Source organism: Phalaenopsis equestris, unplaced genomic scaffold (assembly GCF_001263595.1).
Source record: "Phalaenopsis equestris unplaced genomic scaffold, ASM126359v1 Scaffold206503, whole genome shotgun sequence".
NCBI classification, from domain to species: domain Eukaryota; kingdom Viridiplantae; phylum Streptophyta; class Magnoliopsida; order Asparagales; family Orchidaceae; genus Phalaenopsis; species Phalaenopsis equestris.
The window spans coordinates 115,753-133,734 of NW_018225903.1; the positions used below are offsets into that span (position 1 = coordinate 115,753).

General features: G+C 33.8%; 1 protein-coding gene across 3 annotated transcripts in view; it reads left to right on the top strand.

Annotated features, from left to right (window-relative positions):
- Positions 1 to 17,982, top strand: part of LOC110036437 (thiol-disulfide oxidoreductase LTO1) — a 70,996-nt gene that overhangs the window by 21,659 nt on the left and 31,355 nt on the right. For all 3 annotated transcript variants that reach the window (XM_020740879.1, XM_020740881.1, XM_020740882.1), the window contains exons 3-4: positions 4,917 to 5,173; positions 5,252 to 5,364. In XM_020740879.1, coding sequence (XP_020596538.1) covers positions 4,917 to 5,173; positions 5,252 to 5,364 — 370 coding nt within the window. The remainder of the gene's footprint in view (positions 1 to 4,916; positions 5,174 to 5,251; positions 5,365 to 17,982) is intronic.

Below are 17,982 nucleotides of genomic sequence, written 5' to 3' on the forward strand. Positions count from 1 at the left end.
CACCCCTCCGGTACAGCCGTCAGCGACATCGAGGGCGCTGTCGGTGAGCCTTTAGTATTTATTTGTCTGGACTCTCGGGAAAAACCCGCCGTCGGCGGCGTCGATGGCGGCGGTGGGGGAGCCGTCGGCGCCCAAGGCAAAAATTGAACAATTTCGCTCTAGTCCGAATGCGTTCTAATTTTTCTTTATGGATCCAATTTTTATGATGATTCAGGGTAAATAGGAGTAGTAGAGTTCAATATTACCACAAACTAACGATAATTTTAAATAAAAACTACAATAATCGCAATAAAAATAAAGATAATTATGGGTTGTCTCCCATAAAGCGCTTGGTTTAACGTCGTCAGCCCGACCTATTCAGGTATTATTCATGTTGACTGATCATTAAAAACTCTTTAAATCATTAAAACCTCTTTAAAATTTGGTCTTTTACCCTCAAAATACAGTTTTAATTTGTGTTTATTTACTTTAAATCTATTTCCAGTCTTCTGATCTGAAAAGAGTATTGTTTTTGTGTTTTTTAGATAACGCAGGTGCTTTATATGTAAATATAAAGGTTTAGGTGCGATAGATGTAAATATATATATACTTTTTGTGCTATGTGTGTAAATCTCCCAAAAAATAATTAAGAAGTGATGCAAAACTAGAGAGAGAGACTGCCTGAGTGCACATATAATATATAAATTGCAGTTTTTTCTTGGTATAAATAAATAGTTGCCACTGAGTCAATCAAGTCAAGTGATAAAACACTTGTAGCCAACAAATCTTTTTTATTTATATATCTCACACCTAAATTTTGCTATTTATATGTATAGCATTTTGATGTTTCAAGCTCTTGCATGAATATATATATATATATACATACATATATACATAAACTAAAAAGCCGCTAATTGTGGGTATTTAAGTATTGATACTGTACAGTTTTTATGTATTTACATATCTAATATCTGCATTTTCATATTTACATGCATATCACTGAAATGCTTAATATTATATAAAAATTATTAATAGTATTAAATACATATTTTCATGTATAATTTTATAAATATAAATATCAAATTTTACGTGTTAGGCATGCAAGCAGGGGAATTAATTGTGTGGCACATATGTCAATTTCGTGGTGTTCACGCTTAGTTGAAATTAAATGCAAATCATTTAAAAATCTAAAAAAGAAACAATGCCTTGTTGGACATAACTGTCGATCTCACCGTCGGCGGCCTCGAGGGTGCCGTCAGCGGGCCTTCTAAGTTAATTAACTATGGAGTCTTTGGAAAAGTCCGTCGTTGGCGCCGTTGGGCTCGCCGTCGGCGCCCTAGTTCAAATCTTAACATTTTGGTCATTTTTCACTCTAAATTCGTTGTTTTTTGCATCTTTTTGCTATAATGACCCTAATTCATCTTTCCTACAACAAAACATCAAAAATATCTTTCTTTAAAGTGCAATATCATAAAAAACTGTGTAAAATAGATATGAAAATCTCAACATTTTTTCCTTTGGTCAAGGAGGAAGAAGCCACGGGTTGAATTTGTGTAGAGGAAGGAACGAATCACGACTGCGCGTGTATATTGCTTGATCAAATGAAATTTTTTAGGGTGAGTTTAATAATTATAATATTCAATAAGAATTCTATTAATATATAATAATCATTTGTATATTTATATAACGTGTTTGTGTGTATACATGTGTGTGCGTGTGTGTGCGTGTGTGTGTAATTAGGATTATATAAAATAAGTATGAAAAGTTAATAGTTTATTAAAATAATAAACTAATTATATTTAAAATATTTTTTTAAGCTTTCAATTTATAAGAATCGACATCAAGATAAATATCAAATTAATCGACATCAAAATGAGTACTCATGTTCTTATAATATGATAATATTTTGCTTATTTTGGATCAAATGTTTTACTGGTGCTCTCATTGGTTATATTAAAATTATTGCAAACTCGAAAATTTTAATTCTAGTTAATTTTTCTTCATATTGTATGAATGATATGTGTGCACATCATTATTAAATGATTTGACTGCTATGCAAATAAGAAATGAATATATTATTTAATTAGAAATTAATATTTTATATGATGTTTGTATGTACATAATTGATTATGATGAAGTTATACTTTGATGTTGTTGAAGTTACACTTTGATGTTGCTAGTGAGGAAACAATAAGATACCAATGCACATATGAAGAAATGATATTGATATTGAAATACCTTAATTGGTATAAACTTTTAGATGGTGCTTCTGTGATGATTGTGATATAAAATGATGTTGACATGTTATTACTATAATAAGATACTTTGAATAGCATCAAATGTTTTTATTGATTTATTAAAAACTTGACTGATATGCATATTGCTTCATTTTCTCTTGTATTATTGTAGTTTTTGAGTATGAGTGAGTATTCACTGACTTGTTTGGGTCATTGTTATTTTAAACTAATTTTTTAGATTAATTAAGTGATTAACGATAAGCGACAGAAGATAAAACATGCACGTAAGATGCGGATAACCTGTAACGAGGTAATTAATAATTGTACCACTTTAATTTAATTTGATTAATGACTTTTTAATCTGTTAAATTATAGATTAATATAGAAAATTTAATTCACTCTGCTCGACCGTCTATATCCACTTTAGTTAATTTCAAGCCTTGGCCTGGGTCGTGACAGTGCAAACTTTAAGACTAGATAGTATCTGTGATGGACTGTGTTGTGTTGGTTTTAAGACCAGGTATTATCTATTATTGATTGCGTCGTGCGGGCTTTAAGACTAGATAGTATTTGTAATTGACTGTATTGTGCATGATATAAGGCTAGGTAGTATATGTGATTGGCTGTGTTGTGCGGCTTTAAAACCATGCATTATATGTGGTTTATTGTGTGTGCGGGCTTTAAGAGCCGACAATATTTTTGGTATAACATCCGATGATTTCAAACAAGTGGAGATAATTATATGAGTCATAGTTTGTGATCGGTTGAGCTTTATATTTTTATTCATCATTGCTCTACATAACATTATAAAAAACAATGACGTCGAAACCCATATTATATATAAAATGCATGATGTTATTACGATACTAAATACAACAACATATAATTATAAATGCAGAAAATGCTGGAAATCATATATTCATGAGGATGAGAAGTACTTATATGAATATAGAAGAGTTGACTTGTATGTATGCAAAACAGTCAAATATATATTAAATAACCAACAATACTCGTATATTTACATACAAGATGGGGCATTTACTTACATTTCATGAGTTCTTATGTATGTACATATCAAATAATTTATATTTTGCATTCTTATAACCCAAAACTCTACATATTACATTAAAAAAATCACTATTTCAACTATGAAAAGTGAAATACACTTTTTAATACATAGGTAAAATGCCTTATATGTAAAAATTGAAATCTAGGTTATAGATATGTAAATATATAAGAATTACACTCACATAGCATGGACTGTACCTAACATCTAATGACAAAATTACCTCCTAAAACAAGTGCAAAACCTAAGAAAGTAAAACAAAATAAATTACCAAATCATGATTTCCATTTACATAGCATGTATTGCACACCACAAAATCCCAAAGTCATTGGATGTCAACCAATAAATACGACAAAAATCAAAGCAATCCCAATAACAACCAACCATAGCAACCCTAGCCACAACCAACCGAACCCCAACCAAAATAGCATGGAATGCATACTTTTAACCAAACAAAAAACACAAGTTTTATGCACTGGTAAAACTCACACCTAAACTTTCAGCATTACGCAAATAATAACATAAATACACAACAAACCCTAAAAAATTAAAAACAAAATATCTATTCATAAATTCAAAGTAGGTAAAAAATAGGGGTGTCAAAAATTGACCCGACACGCCAACACGACTCAAATTTGACTCTAAAATCCTGATTGGGGTTGACTTGAATATTTTTCAAGTCAGGTTCGGGTCAGAGAATTCGACCTATTTATTATTTGGGTCGGGTTTGGGTTGAACCCGAAAATCCAAACATGACCCAAATAAGCACGAAAGTTCGGGTCGTGTTCGAGTTAGTTGGTCAAGCTCGGGTTTGAGTCTTAGTTTTCGAACTCGTTTATTGTTCGGGTTCAAGTTGACCCTATTCAAGTCAGGTCATTTTCGGGTCGGACCCGGACCCGAAACCGAACCCAAACCGCTGACCCAAATTGACACCCCTAGATAACATGCAATGTAAAGATAAAATAGCGTGAAATGCACACCAAAACCAACAATCAAGAAGTCCTTACACAAAGAAGGCCAGATTATGGAAATCCAGCAACAGGGAAGGAAAAAACAAGAAAAAGCATAAGAAAACTTTTTTGTGTGACCTAAACAAAAGAGGAACAACAAAATACATACAGGCGATTCGAATGCAGGAAGGCATGCGAAAATAACCGCTCACTTTTATGCCTGGGGTTTGTTGCAAACCAAGCGTAAAACAGGGAATTCATGAAAAATTATGAATTAGATTATAAGAAATACACCAAAAAAATGAGGCTCCCAAACACACATCGAACTGCTTTCTAAAATGAAAAGCGGCTGAAAAGCCGCCCTAAACACACTAAGTGTTGAGTCATTCCACAATTCACTGAAATATAGAAGCAAAGCTGCTGTTTTGAAGTCTAATGAAACTCTCATTAAAAATGAGAATGTGATTCTATTACAGGAGTTTGAAGCCGTTTTTTTTTTGTGTGAATGCAATTCACATTGCTGTCCACCCTATACCATTAGAGAATTATCTTCGCTTATTTGGCTTCGCTTCATTTCTTTGTCAATACACTCACCTTGTTTTTCTTTCATAAGAATATGGATAAGGTGACATGCTTGGCAAAGGTTCTCAAATGTTCTCAAAGGCTTAATTTTGCATTTTTCAGGTGTTCCACTGCCACTTGTTGGCATGGTTTCATATGGGTTAGTTACATTGCTTTCTGTACAGCAATCTGGGAAGAATTTGATACCAGGAATTGGTGAAATTGATGTTCGTTTTCTTTTACTGGGGATAACCACATCAATGGCAACAGCAAGTGCTTATTTCTTGTACCTTCTGGGCACAAAATTACCTGGGACATCATGTTCATATTGTCTGATTTCAGTTTTCATATCCTTCAGCCTTTTATTTATTACTTTGAAGGTGCGATATTGTAATCTTCATAATATAAAAATCATTCCTGTGTTCTGTAATTTATTTTCAACTCGAACTATATGACAGGATTATGCTTTGGAAGAGCTCCAAAAATTTGTCGGTCTGCAGTTAGCCATTGCTGCTATTGTCGTTGCTACTTTAAGCAATTCATATACTATCACATCGCCTAAATTGCCTGGGTGAGGTGTCTAGCACAGGATATATATATATTTTTTAAAATGATATGTTGATCATGTTTGGATTGAAAACTGTATTGCCCTGTCCGTCTAATTTTTTGAATTTGCATATCACATGGAAAATTTAAGCAAGTAGAATATAATTTATTTGTTTCATTTTGGGATGATTCATACTTGGCTATAATAATCTCATAAATGCCATCATCATCTTTAGTGTAAAGCTAGACTCCTGCTTGTGGCACAATCTGAGAATTAAATCAATTATCCTAGGATATTTTCAACGAGGCATTCTACATTTAAATGTTTTATTTCAATCCAAGCCTAGTAAACCTTTAATCATTTTAGTTTAATCCGAGGTGTAAGAGTTGTGGTGAGTATTGTCTGGGGTGGTTGTCATTCGCGGGGAGTGGGTGATGGACAAGGTTGGTGTTGCATCAACTTGTTAGGAGGAAGTTATCAACAAAGGTAAGGTAAGCGATCATATTAATTTATGCCAATGAAGGAGCCCTACGGTGGGTCTCCTTTAGTAGAAGTCTTCTTTTAATAGGTTGGTAGATCTGTTAATGTTATGTTGTGGAAGTTATCACGTTTGCACATAGTAGTGGTGTTGAACTCTTCATTGTGAGAGAAGTGGTTTAAATATGAGGTAAGAGGTTTGGGATGATAAAAGATTTAGCATGCCTGACATAGCTCTTGTTTCGAGTCAAGGCCACTGGTTGGGATCTTTTGACATCATTGAGATTTAGGCAAATCAAGTTCTAGAGTTCAACATGTAATAACTGAAAATAAATAATAATAATAATAATAATTAATTGAATAGGCACTAAGATAATGGTCCTTTTGGTTATGTCTTAAGAGTCGTATTACCCCCATTTGAACCATCAAACGAGAGAGAGAGAGGGAGAGCAACAAAGGAAAAAGGAAGAAGGGAGTGGATTCTTTCAAGCTGTAAATTTTTGGCTTGTCAATGAGAGAAGAAGAATAACGATAGTGAAGGAGAGGAAGGAAGAAAGGAGAAGAAAGAAGAGGAAACAAAGGAGCAGTGAACATCTCTTACTTGTTTTGATGCCGAAACCTAGTCAAAGGGAAGCATCGTCGAGGGTTTGTGGTGCGGGATCAAGTTGCGTCAGAGAGGAAAAAGGGTGGAGGACTTCGTGCAGGCAAAGAGGAAACTGAGCCCTACTTGGGGTCGAACTTCGGCACTATGTTCGCATAGAGGAAGAGGAAGAAGAGAAGTGGCTTTGTGCATTGTTACCGCGCTCGAAGGAAGGAGGGAAGCTTCGTGTGTTGCTATTGTGCAAGAAGAAGTATGAGGTAGTGCGCATCTCTGTTGAGGCGATTCAGGAACGAAGAAGAGGAGGGGAGCTGAAGGCTCTGCATGTGCTACTCTATTAATTTTGGCTGAGGCCGAAGTAGAAGAACGAGGGAGCTCGTGCATGAGGTTAGGTTGACGAAGTTGTAAAAAGGTATATTTGAGATTTAGTAAGTTAGCGAATATATTATCATATAAATATATAAATATGTGTGTATGTATGTGTGTGTGTGTGTGTGTTTGTGTGTTTAATGCAAGGTCAAATTTAATCAGGACTCTAATATAAGAAGTTATGCTTTGAAAGAGATGATGTTTGTGAAGCGAACAAGAGAGGAGATCGATCTAAAAGCCTATAAGATAAATGTTAAGCTTTATGTTATTATTGGAATTAGTAGTATAATTAGTTAAATTAATATTATTAAATGTTATTTTTGTTAGGAAGTGATGAAGAAGGCTGACAAATTCTTTGGATTTGAGAAAGAAGATAAATAAATTTAAAAGTTAAGATATCTTTTAATTAAAAATTAAAGTTTAATTTACTTAATTTGGAATTGATATTTAATAAACTCTTTATGTTTAACAACAGTTTAGGTTGAATAACATTTAAGCCTAGAAGGTCGGGAGGGTTGAGAATCATTGTGCAAGCAAGCTAAGCGAGTGAGTAATTATTTTATTTTATGCATTAAAATAATATTTTATTAATGAATAATTGCTTTTATTAAATAGTTTAAAATAAGTATTTCATTCATTTATGGCATTTTGAAAGTTTGAAATGATATCACAAATGAGAGGAAAATAATGAACATATTAAGATATATTTTAAATAATTTTAAATTGATATGAAATGAAATATAGATATTAAGTCATACAGAATTACCCTCAGATGGTACTGGCGGGAGATGCGATATATTTTTGTAGGATACAACAAAATGGTAATTGTGTATCTTTAGCTTCAATTTTGAGGGTATGTTCGAGTACTTTTTTAAGGGTACATACGAGTATAATTTTTTAGGGTACATTCAGATACACTTTTGAGGATACATTCAGGTATGACAGAAATCCTGCTATGGCTCTTAAAAATGTTAAAAATAAATAAATTTTTGAAATGAAACAAGAAGGGATTAAATTAAGGTGAAAGTTTACAGTTTTATAAAGTAATAAGTTGTATTTTCTTTTGGTTATTTGTGTGTAGCATTGACATAATAATTTAATGCATATTAAGATTATAAGCTAAATCAAACTTACTGTTGCAATTAATAGTTTCTTTCAGGAAAAAAAAACTTTAGGTTGATATGTCTAGTAGAAGCGACTAGGTTTATAGGAGGACTACAATTGATAGGTACTAGTTTATGATGTAATTATTGTTTCTTTTTGCACTGTTTCTTTTGTATAGTAAAATGTTGTTATGTGGATTGAGATTTTATTTGTAAATTATTACTGTTATTGTTGAATGATTTAAATTTGCTTATATGAAATTGTAGAATTCTTAGTGGCTCTTTTGTATTTTGTAAGATTCTATAATTTTGTGGATTGTTGTTTAATTGTTAATATCGTCAGACCGTCTGTTTCTATCTCAGTTAATTTAAAGCCCCGGACTAGATCATGACGAAAGATGTATTACAACAATTAGATTAAATCATGATCTAAAATTGTCACTAGCATGATTAAATTAATTCACAAGTGATATTAATGAACGGTTAAATTGTGTTTAATTTTAATCTTCAAAAATATGGAAAATGAAGGGTAGGAGCAAAAAATGATATAATAGAGGTTGTTACACCCCTACAAATTACTGTGAATACGGATGCATTTACTGAAATGATGATTGTAGTAATGCAGTTGATTGATAACTCTCATACTCAGGCTAGTTTCAGTGGAGGTCAGATGGATAAGTACTTAAAATTATTTTAGGCTATGGGCCACCTCTCTTTTCTGGAGGAAGTTTGATGGATTCTGAAAATTGGCTGCTAAAAGTCGAGAAAATTCTAGATGAATTGTCTTGTCCTCCGGAGAGAATGACTACTCTAGCCACTTTCGTCTTAGAGAGAGAAGCAGGGAGATTGTGGCGAGAGTAGTTACTAGAGAAATATGGGGGTAGGGCCAACCATATGATCCAGTGGAAAGAGTTTGTGAGTACTTTTAGAGACTAGTTCGTACCACTGTCAGCCAGAAGACAAATATAGGACAAGTTTATTTGGTTGATATAGGGTGGTCGCTCGATAATGCAATACACAGCTGAATTCACCATGCTCTCAAAGTATGCGCCCCGGCTGATTCCAAATGTTGAAAAGTGCCACCGATTTTTGTCTTAACTGAGAGATGTGATCAGACAACAATTGATTCATTTTGGAATCTGTTATTATTCGGTGTTGATGGAGAGAGCCAGGAGAATTGAATTAGATTTAGAAGCTATTTAGAGGAAGAGAGATTCAAAAGAGAAGAAATTCACAGGGATCTAGGTTTTCTCAAGGCTCTTGGAGCAGACAATCCTTCCAGTCATGTAATATCAGTGCTAAAAAGGCTAGATTCGACAGTGTTGACACTCAGTTTGAAGAAAAGAAATGTGATAAGTATGGTAGGTCTCACAAGTGCAAGTGTTTGTCTGGATCAAACACTTGCTTTTGGTGTCATCATTCAAGACATATGGTGAAGAATTGCCTTATACTGGGTCAGAGGTCTCCAGTTGATTCTAAGAGCAGTACTACACCATCTTAGATGAGCTTTGATAGACCGAGGGTAGCTAAATCTTTAGGATTAGTGTCAAACACAGGTCAGACTCAACAAAATGTCCAGCCTAGAGTATATGCACTTTCTTAGCAGGAAGCTAAGAACTCCCCTGATGTCATCACAGGTATGTTTAATTCTTAATAATTTTAGCTCTGTGCACCTCAATCATCATAAAATATATGTAATGTCATTCATAATAACCCGCAAGAAATAAGTCAACTCTAATGTTCAATGTAATGATTTTAATGATATGTATCATATATCTTCAGAGTAGGCCGATAAGAGTATTGTTTAATTCATGAGCATCACACTCTTTTATAGCTAAGGAACTGGTTAAAGTGATGCGATTGAATATCATTTCTATGTTTGTATTTTTATCGGTTAGAATGTCAAATGATACTTTTATGGAGGTCAATCAGTCATGTGAGGTGGCGTTAAAGATTGACAGAAAATATTTTGTGGCGCAACTTATTGTTTTACCCTTGATGGAGTTTAAGGTGATTTTATGCATGGATTAAATGTCTAAAAACGGTCGCTATTGATTGTAATAAAAATGCCGTCAAAATAAATATACTTAGGGAGGAAGAAATTAAATTTTGTGGTGGCAGAGGATTGACATCCATGATAATTATATCTTTGAAGGCTTTTAAATTGTTGAATTGTGGAAATTAAGGTTTTCTTGCTCAGGTAACATATACTTCTAAGAAAATACAGTCTTTGGGAGATATTTTAGTGGTAAGAGAATATACAGAAGTGTTCCTTAATAATTTATCAGAGCTACCACCAGTGTAAGAGATTGATTTTGCTATTGAGCTCTTGCCAAGTTCTGAGCCTATATCCAAGACACTCTACATAATGACATTTAAGGAGTTGCAGGAGTTGAAGGGCCGACTGCATGAGTTATAATGGTTTGATCATACTTGACGCCTCACCGTTGGAAGCTTTAGTATTATTTGTGAAGAAGGATAAGAGATTCATGATGTGTATTGACTATAAGGAGTTGAATAAGCTCATAGTTAAAAACAAATATCTACTGCCGAGAATTGACGATTTATTTGATCAATTGAACGAGTCTTTGTATTTTTAAATATTGATCTAGGTCAGAATATCATCAGCTAAAGATTAAACAAGAAGACATAATGAAGATGGCTTTCAGGATTAGATATGAGCACAATGAATTTGTAGTGATGTCATTTAGACTGTCAAATGCTCCAATAGTTTTTATGGATCTGATGAACATGCTCTTCAGGCAGTTCTTAGGTACTTTCATGATAGTTTTTAGAGATGATATTTTAGTGAATTCGAGGGATTAATTCAGTCATACAGATCATTTACATGTTGTGCTATAGGTTTTGAAGGAGAATGCACTTTGTGCCAAATTTTTTAAATGTGAATTTTGACTTAAAATTGTGGCTTTTCTTGGGCACATTATCAATGAAGGCGACATATCTGTGAATCAAAATAAGAACTAGATTACAGATTGGCTATGACCTACTAATGTTGCTGAGGTTGGGAGCTTTCTAGGTCTGACTGATTATTACAGGAGATTTGTCGAGAGATTTTTGTAGATTGCTATTCCACTATCAAGATTGACTCAGAAAGCAGTGAAATTTGAATGATCAGATCATTGTGAGGAGGCTTTTTAGGAGCTGAAGACTTGTTCAATGTCTGCTCTAATTTTAGCCATCCCTTCAAGTTCTGATAGGTTCAGATTTTCAACAATGCGTCTTTGAGGGGGTTTTGGGCTGTGTACTCCTGCAACATGGTAAATTCATTCATATGCATCACGACAATTGAAAAATCATGAAAAGAATTATTCAACATATGATTTGGAGCTTTGAACAATTATTTTTTGCACTTAAAATATGAAGCACTATATTTACGAAGTTCCATGCAAAATTTTTACTGACCATCAAAGTTTGAAGTATATTTTTGCTCAGACATAACTGAACCTGAGGCAGAGGAGATGATTGCATTTTATTAAAGGTTATGATTTAGATATTCAATACCATCCGAGAAAAAACAAATGTGGTGGCAGATGCGCTGAGTAGGAAGGTTTCAGGTAATTTAAACTATTTATTTATTCAGCAGAAGCAGTAACCTAAAGAGTTAGACATGTTGAAGCTATATATAATTGATTATGGTGATGATAGTATGGTTCAACTATATTAGTTAATCATGCAATCTAGGTTGAAAAGTAGAATTGAAAATTCTTTAGCCAGATGTAAGAAAATCTTGGATTAGGTTAAGGTGGGCAGTTTGGAGAGGTATTTGCTAGATCAGTATGATTTATTGAGATATAAAAGCGTGGTTTATGTTCTAGATAATAATGATATGTGGAAGGAATTTTTGGAAGAAATATTTATTTGGCTATACTATGCACACAAGGAGCAATAATATGTACCAAGATTTCAAATAAGCATTTTGGTCGCCAGAACGGAGTGTGGCAGAATTTGTGGCTAAGTATCCTTCATGCTAGCTAATGAAGCAAAACATCAGTGTCTTGGAGGTCAGTTGCAACCTTTACCAATTCCAAAGTTGAAACTGAAGGAGATTGCGGTGAACTTTGTGATTGGGTTGCCTAGATCACTCTAGGATCATGATGATATATGGGTAATCGTTGACTGCCCATTTCTTGATCATAAGATAGACAGATCATATGGAGAAGTTAACCAAGTTGTATGTTGATAAAATTGTGAGGTTGTATGGAGTGTTGTCGAAGTCTGTTGTCTCTGATAGAGATGACAGGCTTACTTCTAGATTGTGGAAGAAGGTTCGGGAAGCTTTGGGCACCCAATTGACTTTCAGCATAGCTTTTCACCTTCAGACAGATGGCCAGTCAGAGAAAATTATTCAGACCTTGGAAGATCTACTAAGGTTATATGTCCTTGACTTTGGTGGAGGTTGGGAATCACATATATTTTTAGTAGAGTATGTTTATTATAACAGTTATCAGGCTAACATTGAGATGACCCCATATGAAGTCTTGTATGGAAGGAGGTGTAGGACATCTATATGTTGGCATGAAATAAGTGAAAGAAATAACATTGGAATTGATTTAGTTAATGATGCTACTTAGAAGATTAGACTGATCTGAGACAGATTGAAGGCAGTGCAAGTAGGCAGAAGAAATATTACGATGTTAAACACAAACCTATTGAGTTTAAAGTTGGAGAGTTTGTTTTTATCAAGGTCAGTCCATTGAAAGGTGTGCAGAGACTTTGAAAAACAAGAAAATTGAGGCCCAAATTTGTCGGTCCCTTTAGAATGTGGAGAGGATTAAAAATGTGGATTACAGATTGACTTTACCAGCTCATATGCAGGGAGTGTATACTATATTCCACATTTTTTCGCTCAGAATATATATTGTAGATAAAGCGTGTAGGGTTATAACAAACTCAATTGATCAACCAGATTTGACTCATATTAAGAAGCCTGAAAGGATTTTGGATTATGATGTGAAGAAGCTGCAGAATAGAGATATCTCTTTTATGAAGATTTTATGGAAGCATCAGTCGGAGAAGGATGTTATTTGGGAGAAAGACCCTTGAGTTGCAAGAAAGATATCCACAGTTCTTTATTTGAGGTATGTTTACTTTCATGATACTTTTAAAATTTTGTGGATGGAATTTTTATGAAGAAAGATTGTAATAACTAAAATTAAATAAATAATAATGATAATAATAATGATAATAATAATTAATTGAGAAGTTACTAAGATAAGAACCCTTTTCGATTACGACTTAAGAGTCATATTACCTCATTCAAACCATCAAACGAGAGAGGAAGAGAGAGCAACAAAGGAGAAGGGAAGAAGGGAGAAGTTTCTTTCTAGCCCTAAATTGTTGTCTTGTCAGTGAGAGAATAAGAATAACAACAGTGAAGGAGAGGAATGAAGAAGAAAGAGTAAACAAAAGAGCAGTGAGCGTTTCTTATTTGTTTCGACGTCGAACGCTAGTTGAAGGGAAGCGACGTCTAAGACTTGTGGTGCGGAATCGGGCCGTGTCAAAGAAGAAAAATGACGGAGGAATTCGAGCAGTCGAAGAGGAAACCGAGCCCTACTATTTATCAAACTTTGGCGCTGTGTTCATGTAGAGGCAAAGGAAAAAGAGGAGTGATTCTATGCATTGTTACAAGGAGGCAAGCTTCTTGTTGCTACTGTGCCAGAAGAAGCAGGAGGTAGTGCACGTGCTTTGTTGAGATGATTCAGGATCGAATAAGAGGAGGAAGGGGAGCCTAAGGCTCTGCGTGTGCTGCTCTGTTGGGCTTCGCTGAGACCGAAGGAGAAGAATGAGGAGCTCATGCATGAAGTTAGGGCACCTAAAGTTATAAAAAGGTATGTTTGACATTTTAGTAAGTTAATTAATATATTATCATATAAATAAAATTTTATGTATTTGTGTGTGTGTGTTTAAATGCAATATCAAATTTAATCAAACTCTAATACAAGGAATTCAACTTTGAAGGAGAAGTTTGTGAAGCGAATAAGGGAGGAGATTGATCTGAAAACCTATAAGGTAAATGTTAAGCCTTTTATTATTGTTGGAATTAATAAAATAATTAGTTAAATTAATGTTATTAAATTTTATTTCTATCAGGAAGTGAGGAAAAAGACTGACAAATTCTTTGGATATGAGGAAAAAGACAAATAAATTTAAGAGAGAAGGTATGTTTTAAATAAAAATTAAAGTTTTGTTTACTTAATTGTAAATTGGTGTTTAATAATATATTAATGTTTAATAACAATTTAGATTAAATAACATTTAAGCCTAGAAGGCCGGGGGTTAGGGTATCAATGTGATAAGCAAGCTAAAGAGGCGAGTAATTATTTTATTTTATGTATTAAATTAATATTTTATCAAATGAATAATTGCTTTTTTAAATGGTTTAAAATAAGTCATATTGGACATTTTGAAAGTCAGAAATGATATCATAAATTCGAGGAAAATAATAGACATATAAATGTAAATTGATATTAAATGAAATATAAAGATTAAGAGTATATTTGGGGCAGTTGCAGCTATTTGAAGAAACAGTTGTAAAACTGTTGAAGAAGAAACTGCTATTCAAAAAGCTGTTGTGGTTATTACAAAATTTTTTTTTTTGAAAGAGTCAGGCTACAACTTTCTAGCAGCCATCGCAGATAGTCAGGTATGGTGGGAAAATGCAGTTTTTATCTGTAGCTTTTTGAGAATATAGATAAAGCGCAGTTTTTTTCAGACAACTGTTTTCCCAAATGACCTTAAGCTATACAGGATTGCCTCCATATTGTACTGAAAGGGATTTGATATACCCATGTACGTTTAAAGAAATAGTAAAAGTGTACCCTTGAGTGTAATTTTGAGGGTACCTTTGGGTAGATTTTTTAGGGTACCTACCTACGGGTACAATTTTTAAGGGTACCTTCAAATATATGTTTAAGAATATATTCGGATATAACGATAATCATATTATGACTCTTAAAAATATTAAAAAGGATAAATGTTTAAAGTGAAACAGAAAGAGAAATTTAAATTGAAAGCTTACAATTTTATAAATTAATGAATTGTATTTTTTTTTTGTCATTCATGCATAACATTGACATAGTAATTTAGTGCATATTAAAATTCTAATTGCTTGTTAAGTCAAATTTTCTATTGTAATTAATGGTTTCTCTTAGGAAAAGAAAAGTTCTAGGTTGATACTTAGAAGTTGCGCAGAAGCTACTACGGGGAAGATGTGTGTCTGATTGTTTGTGCAGTTTTGCATCAGATGTGCTGCAACTGTTTATGAAAAAAATGACTTTTTTGCCCTTGTACTATTGTGTTGTTTATTACAGAATCAATCATGGTTGTACATTTTATATATGAAAACAAATGTCTATTTTGAATATTAACATAATAAAAACTAACACCTTATTAAACAATAACACAACAATTAAAATTAAAAATAACTCTATTAAAATAATAGTTACTATTATCATAATGTTGAATTTAAAATTCAGACGATTAATTTCATGAGATAATCTCTGCTTCAATGAAACTCTCCACGCTTTATCACTTTCGGCGGTGGAATCATCGAATCCATTCACCCACCTTAAAAAGTCACAGTTCTCTGATCTATTCCTTGGACATCTGTAAAATTATTTCCCCTAGTCATGCTTCTGTCGAGAAGCAGAGAACACTGCAGTCTACATTAGCGGTATAGTATTCTGGAGGTACGGGAAATGCTCAAGCTCATCTTTTCTGAAAGTTTAAAACCACAAAGGACAGACCTTTAGATGCAAAATTATTTAAAAAGAATAATAGAAATACTCAGTTAAAGTTTTATAACGGTGTAAGTCTCAGAGCACAAAGTATAAACCAACGAATAATCTATCACTTCAAGAAGACGGTGGACCTTTAAAAAAAGGATTCTTAGTTGCCTTTAAACCCCGTACTACTTAGCTCGCAAGCGTCTCAAGAAACATATCACCACAAAAGACCATCTAGAAAAACCCAACAGTCATATGAATGGAGAAAAATGGGATCTAGTTTGCCTTTAAACCACGTAAAACTGTGCTTGAATGTGTCATGTCAAAGACTATGCGAAAGAAGCCCAACAGTCATACGATTAAAAACAGGAGGGTTATCTGGTTGCCTTGATAGTAATTTCATACGTGTAAAAACCCACAACATATAGATCATCCAAAAAAACTCCTATAGTCGAATATCTCGTCATTGATCTCCAAACCAAAAATAAAACATACAATAAATAAACATATGAAATATTATTCCTACGGTTGATTTGGAGGTCATTTATGAATGAAAAAATACATACAAAAGGACTAAAAATAAAAGTTGCACTAAATTGAGATTCAACATGAACATTGTTGCACAAACCGTCAATACAATTAACATTAAGCATTTTCACTACACATTGCACACAAAGAAGTAAAGAAAAAACTTACATTATTTCACCCGCTAACTATAGTTAATGTAATTTGCTCGCTCAACTCTATCATCTCTCCAACATCTTCCCTATCCTAGGTACACGACTCAAGCAAATCACTTTTAGACTATGATATTGATTGTCTTAAGCAATATTCATAGGCTTCAGCAAGGACATGTGAATGATCTTCATCGGCACTATTGAAGTCGATGTCACTATTTGAAGAATGTTGTTGAATTGTGGAAACTTATTATAGCGACCTCAATCTGCACTTGTTTGTTGAACGGATATGTGACGTGGGCATACATCATAGAATAACTTATTTTTTTTTTTTCAAACTCCAAATATTCTTTCAATAATATCGCGTAAGTATGAGTGCTTTTTGTTAGACATTTCTTTTCTACCGAGCAACGTTGGTAGCTCTTTCAAAATCAAGAATGCGATATTTGATATCAAGAAAGAGTTTGAGTAACCTTCTTTATAAAAGATGTCCAACATCGACCAAATAAATTTTCTCTAGTAAAATTATAATCATTAGTATTGCATTGAAAGTACCATTTCATTTATTCATACTCAAGAAAATCTGAGGGTGGCTTTGGAAAATTGTATTTCTGAGTTCGCTTGACAAATTTGAATATATGAATGTCATGTGTACTGTCTTTTCATTCAATCATAACAAAAGTGAATCACATACTAAAGTCACATACGTACAATCATTATATTTTGTGTGGGTGTACCGCATCGCCCCAATGAATGTGATCATTTACTGTGTTACGTTTGCATCCACATGTGCTCCATCAATCGCTTCAATATAATTCTAAAGCATTTATCAAAGGTGTTAGAATTACCGTGATCAAGTAATTTCAGAAAAATTTGAACACGTATTTAACTTAAAATATGACATATAACATTGGTCTTGTGAAAATTTGAACACCTAATATACAATATAAACTATTATTTTTTAAACATTTTTAATACCTTTAAGATAAAGTCTTGATAATTAATATATTTTGAGTATATTTTATATTAACATTTTTTAAAATGAGTTGGGGCTACTTGAGCTTGGCTTGTTAACTCCTCGAGCTCAGCTCATGAGCCACTTATCAAGCTGAGCTGGAGCCGGCTCACGAGTCAGCTTGACTCACTTGCACCCCTATCTAACTCTTGTCTGGAAGTCATTCTAGTGGAGCCATGAAAGTGCATGATTCTTGTGCAGTTCTTCTAACAGATCAATAAATATGGGTTGTGTCATGCAGACATATTGTTAAATCTTTTCAGGTGACTCGCTGTTGACCTCATTTTTAGTGAGGTCTAGTCTTCCTCTTAGGGTTTAGGATCTAGCCTTAGGGACCTCCCTTGACTATCTTAGAACCTTAGAAGTGGTGCCCGCCTCGTTTTTAGTTCGACCTATTTCCGTCCTCTTTTGGAGTTTTGCGTGTGCGGTATCGACTTCTAACACTTAGAAGGATGAAACCGACATGAGGAAACCCAAAATGGATTCCTATAGAACCTTCCCGAGCCTTAGGGTGGCCTTCTGCACAATTCGCACTCCTGCGCGCACCAGCTTCGTAATTCGGAGAGTCGACGTGTCCGATCGCCGTAATTCACATTGACTGCACCGTTATTTGCCGAGGGCTCGAGTTAACCACTTGTGACGATCGATCGCGGGTCGA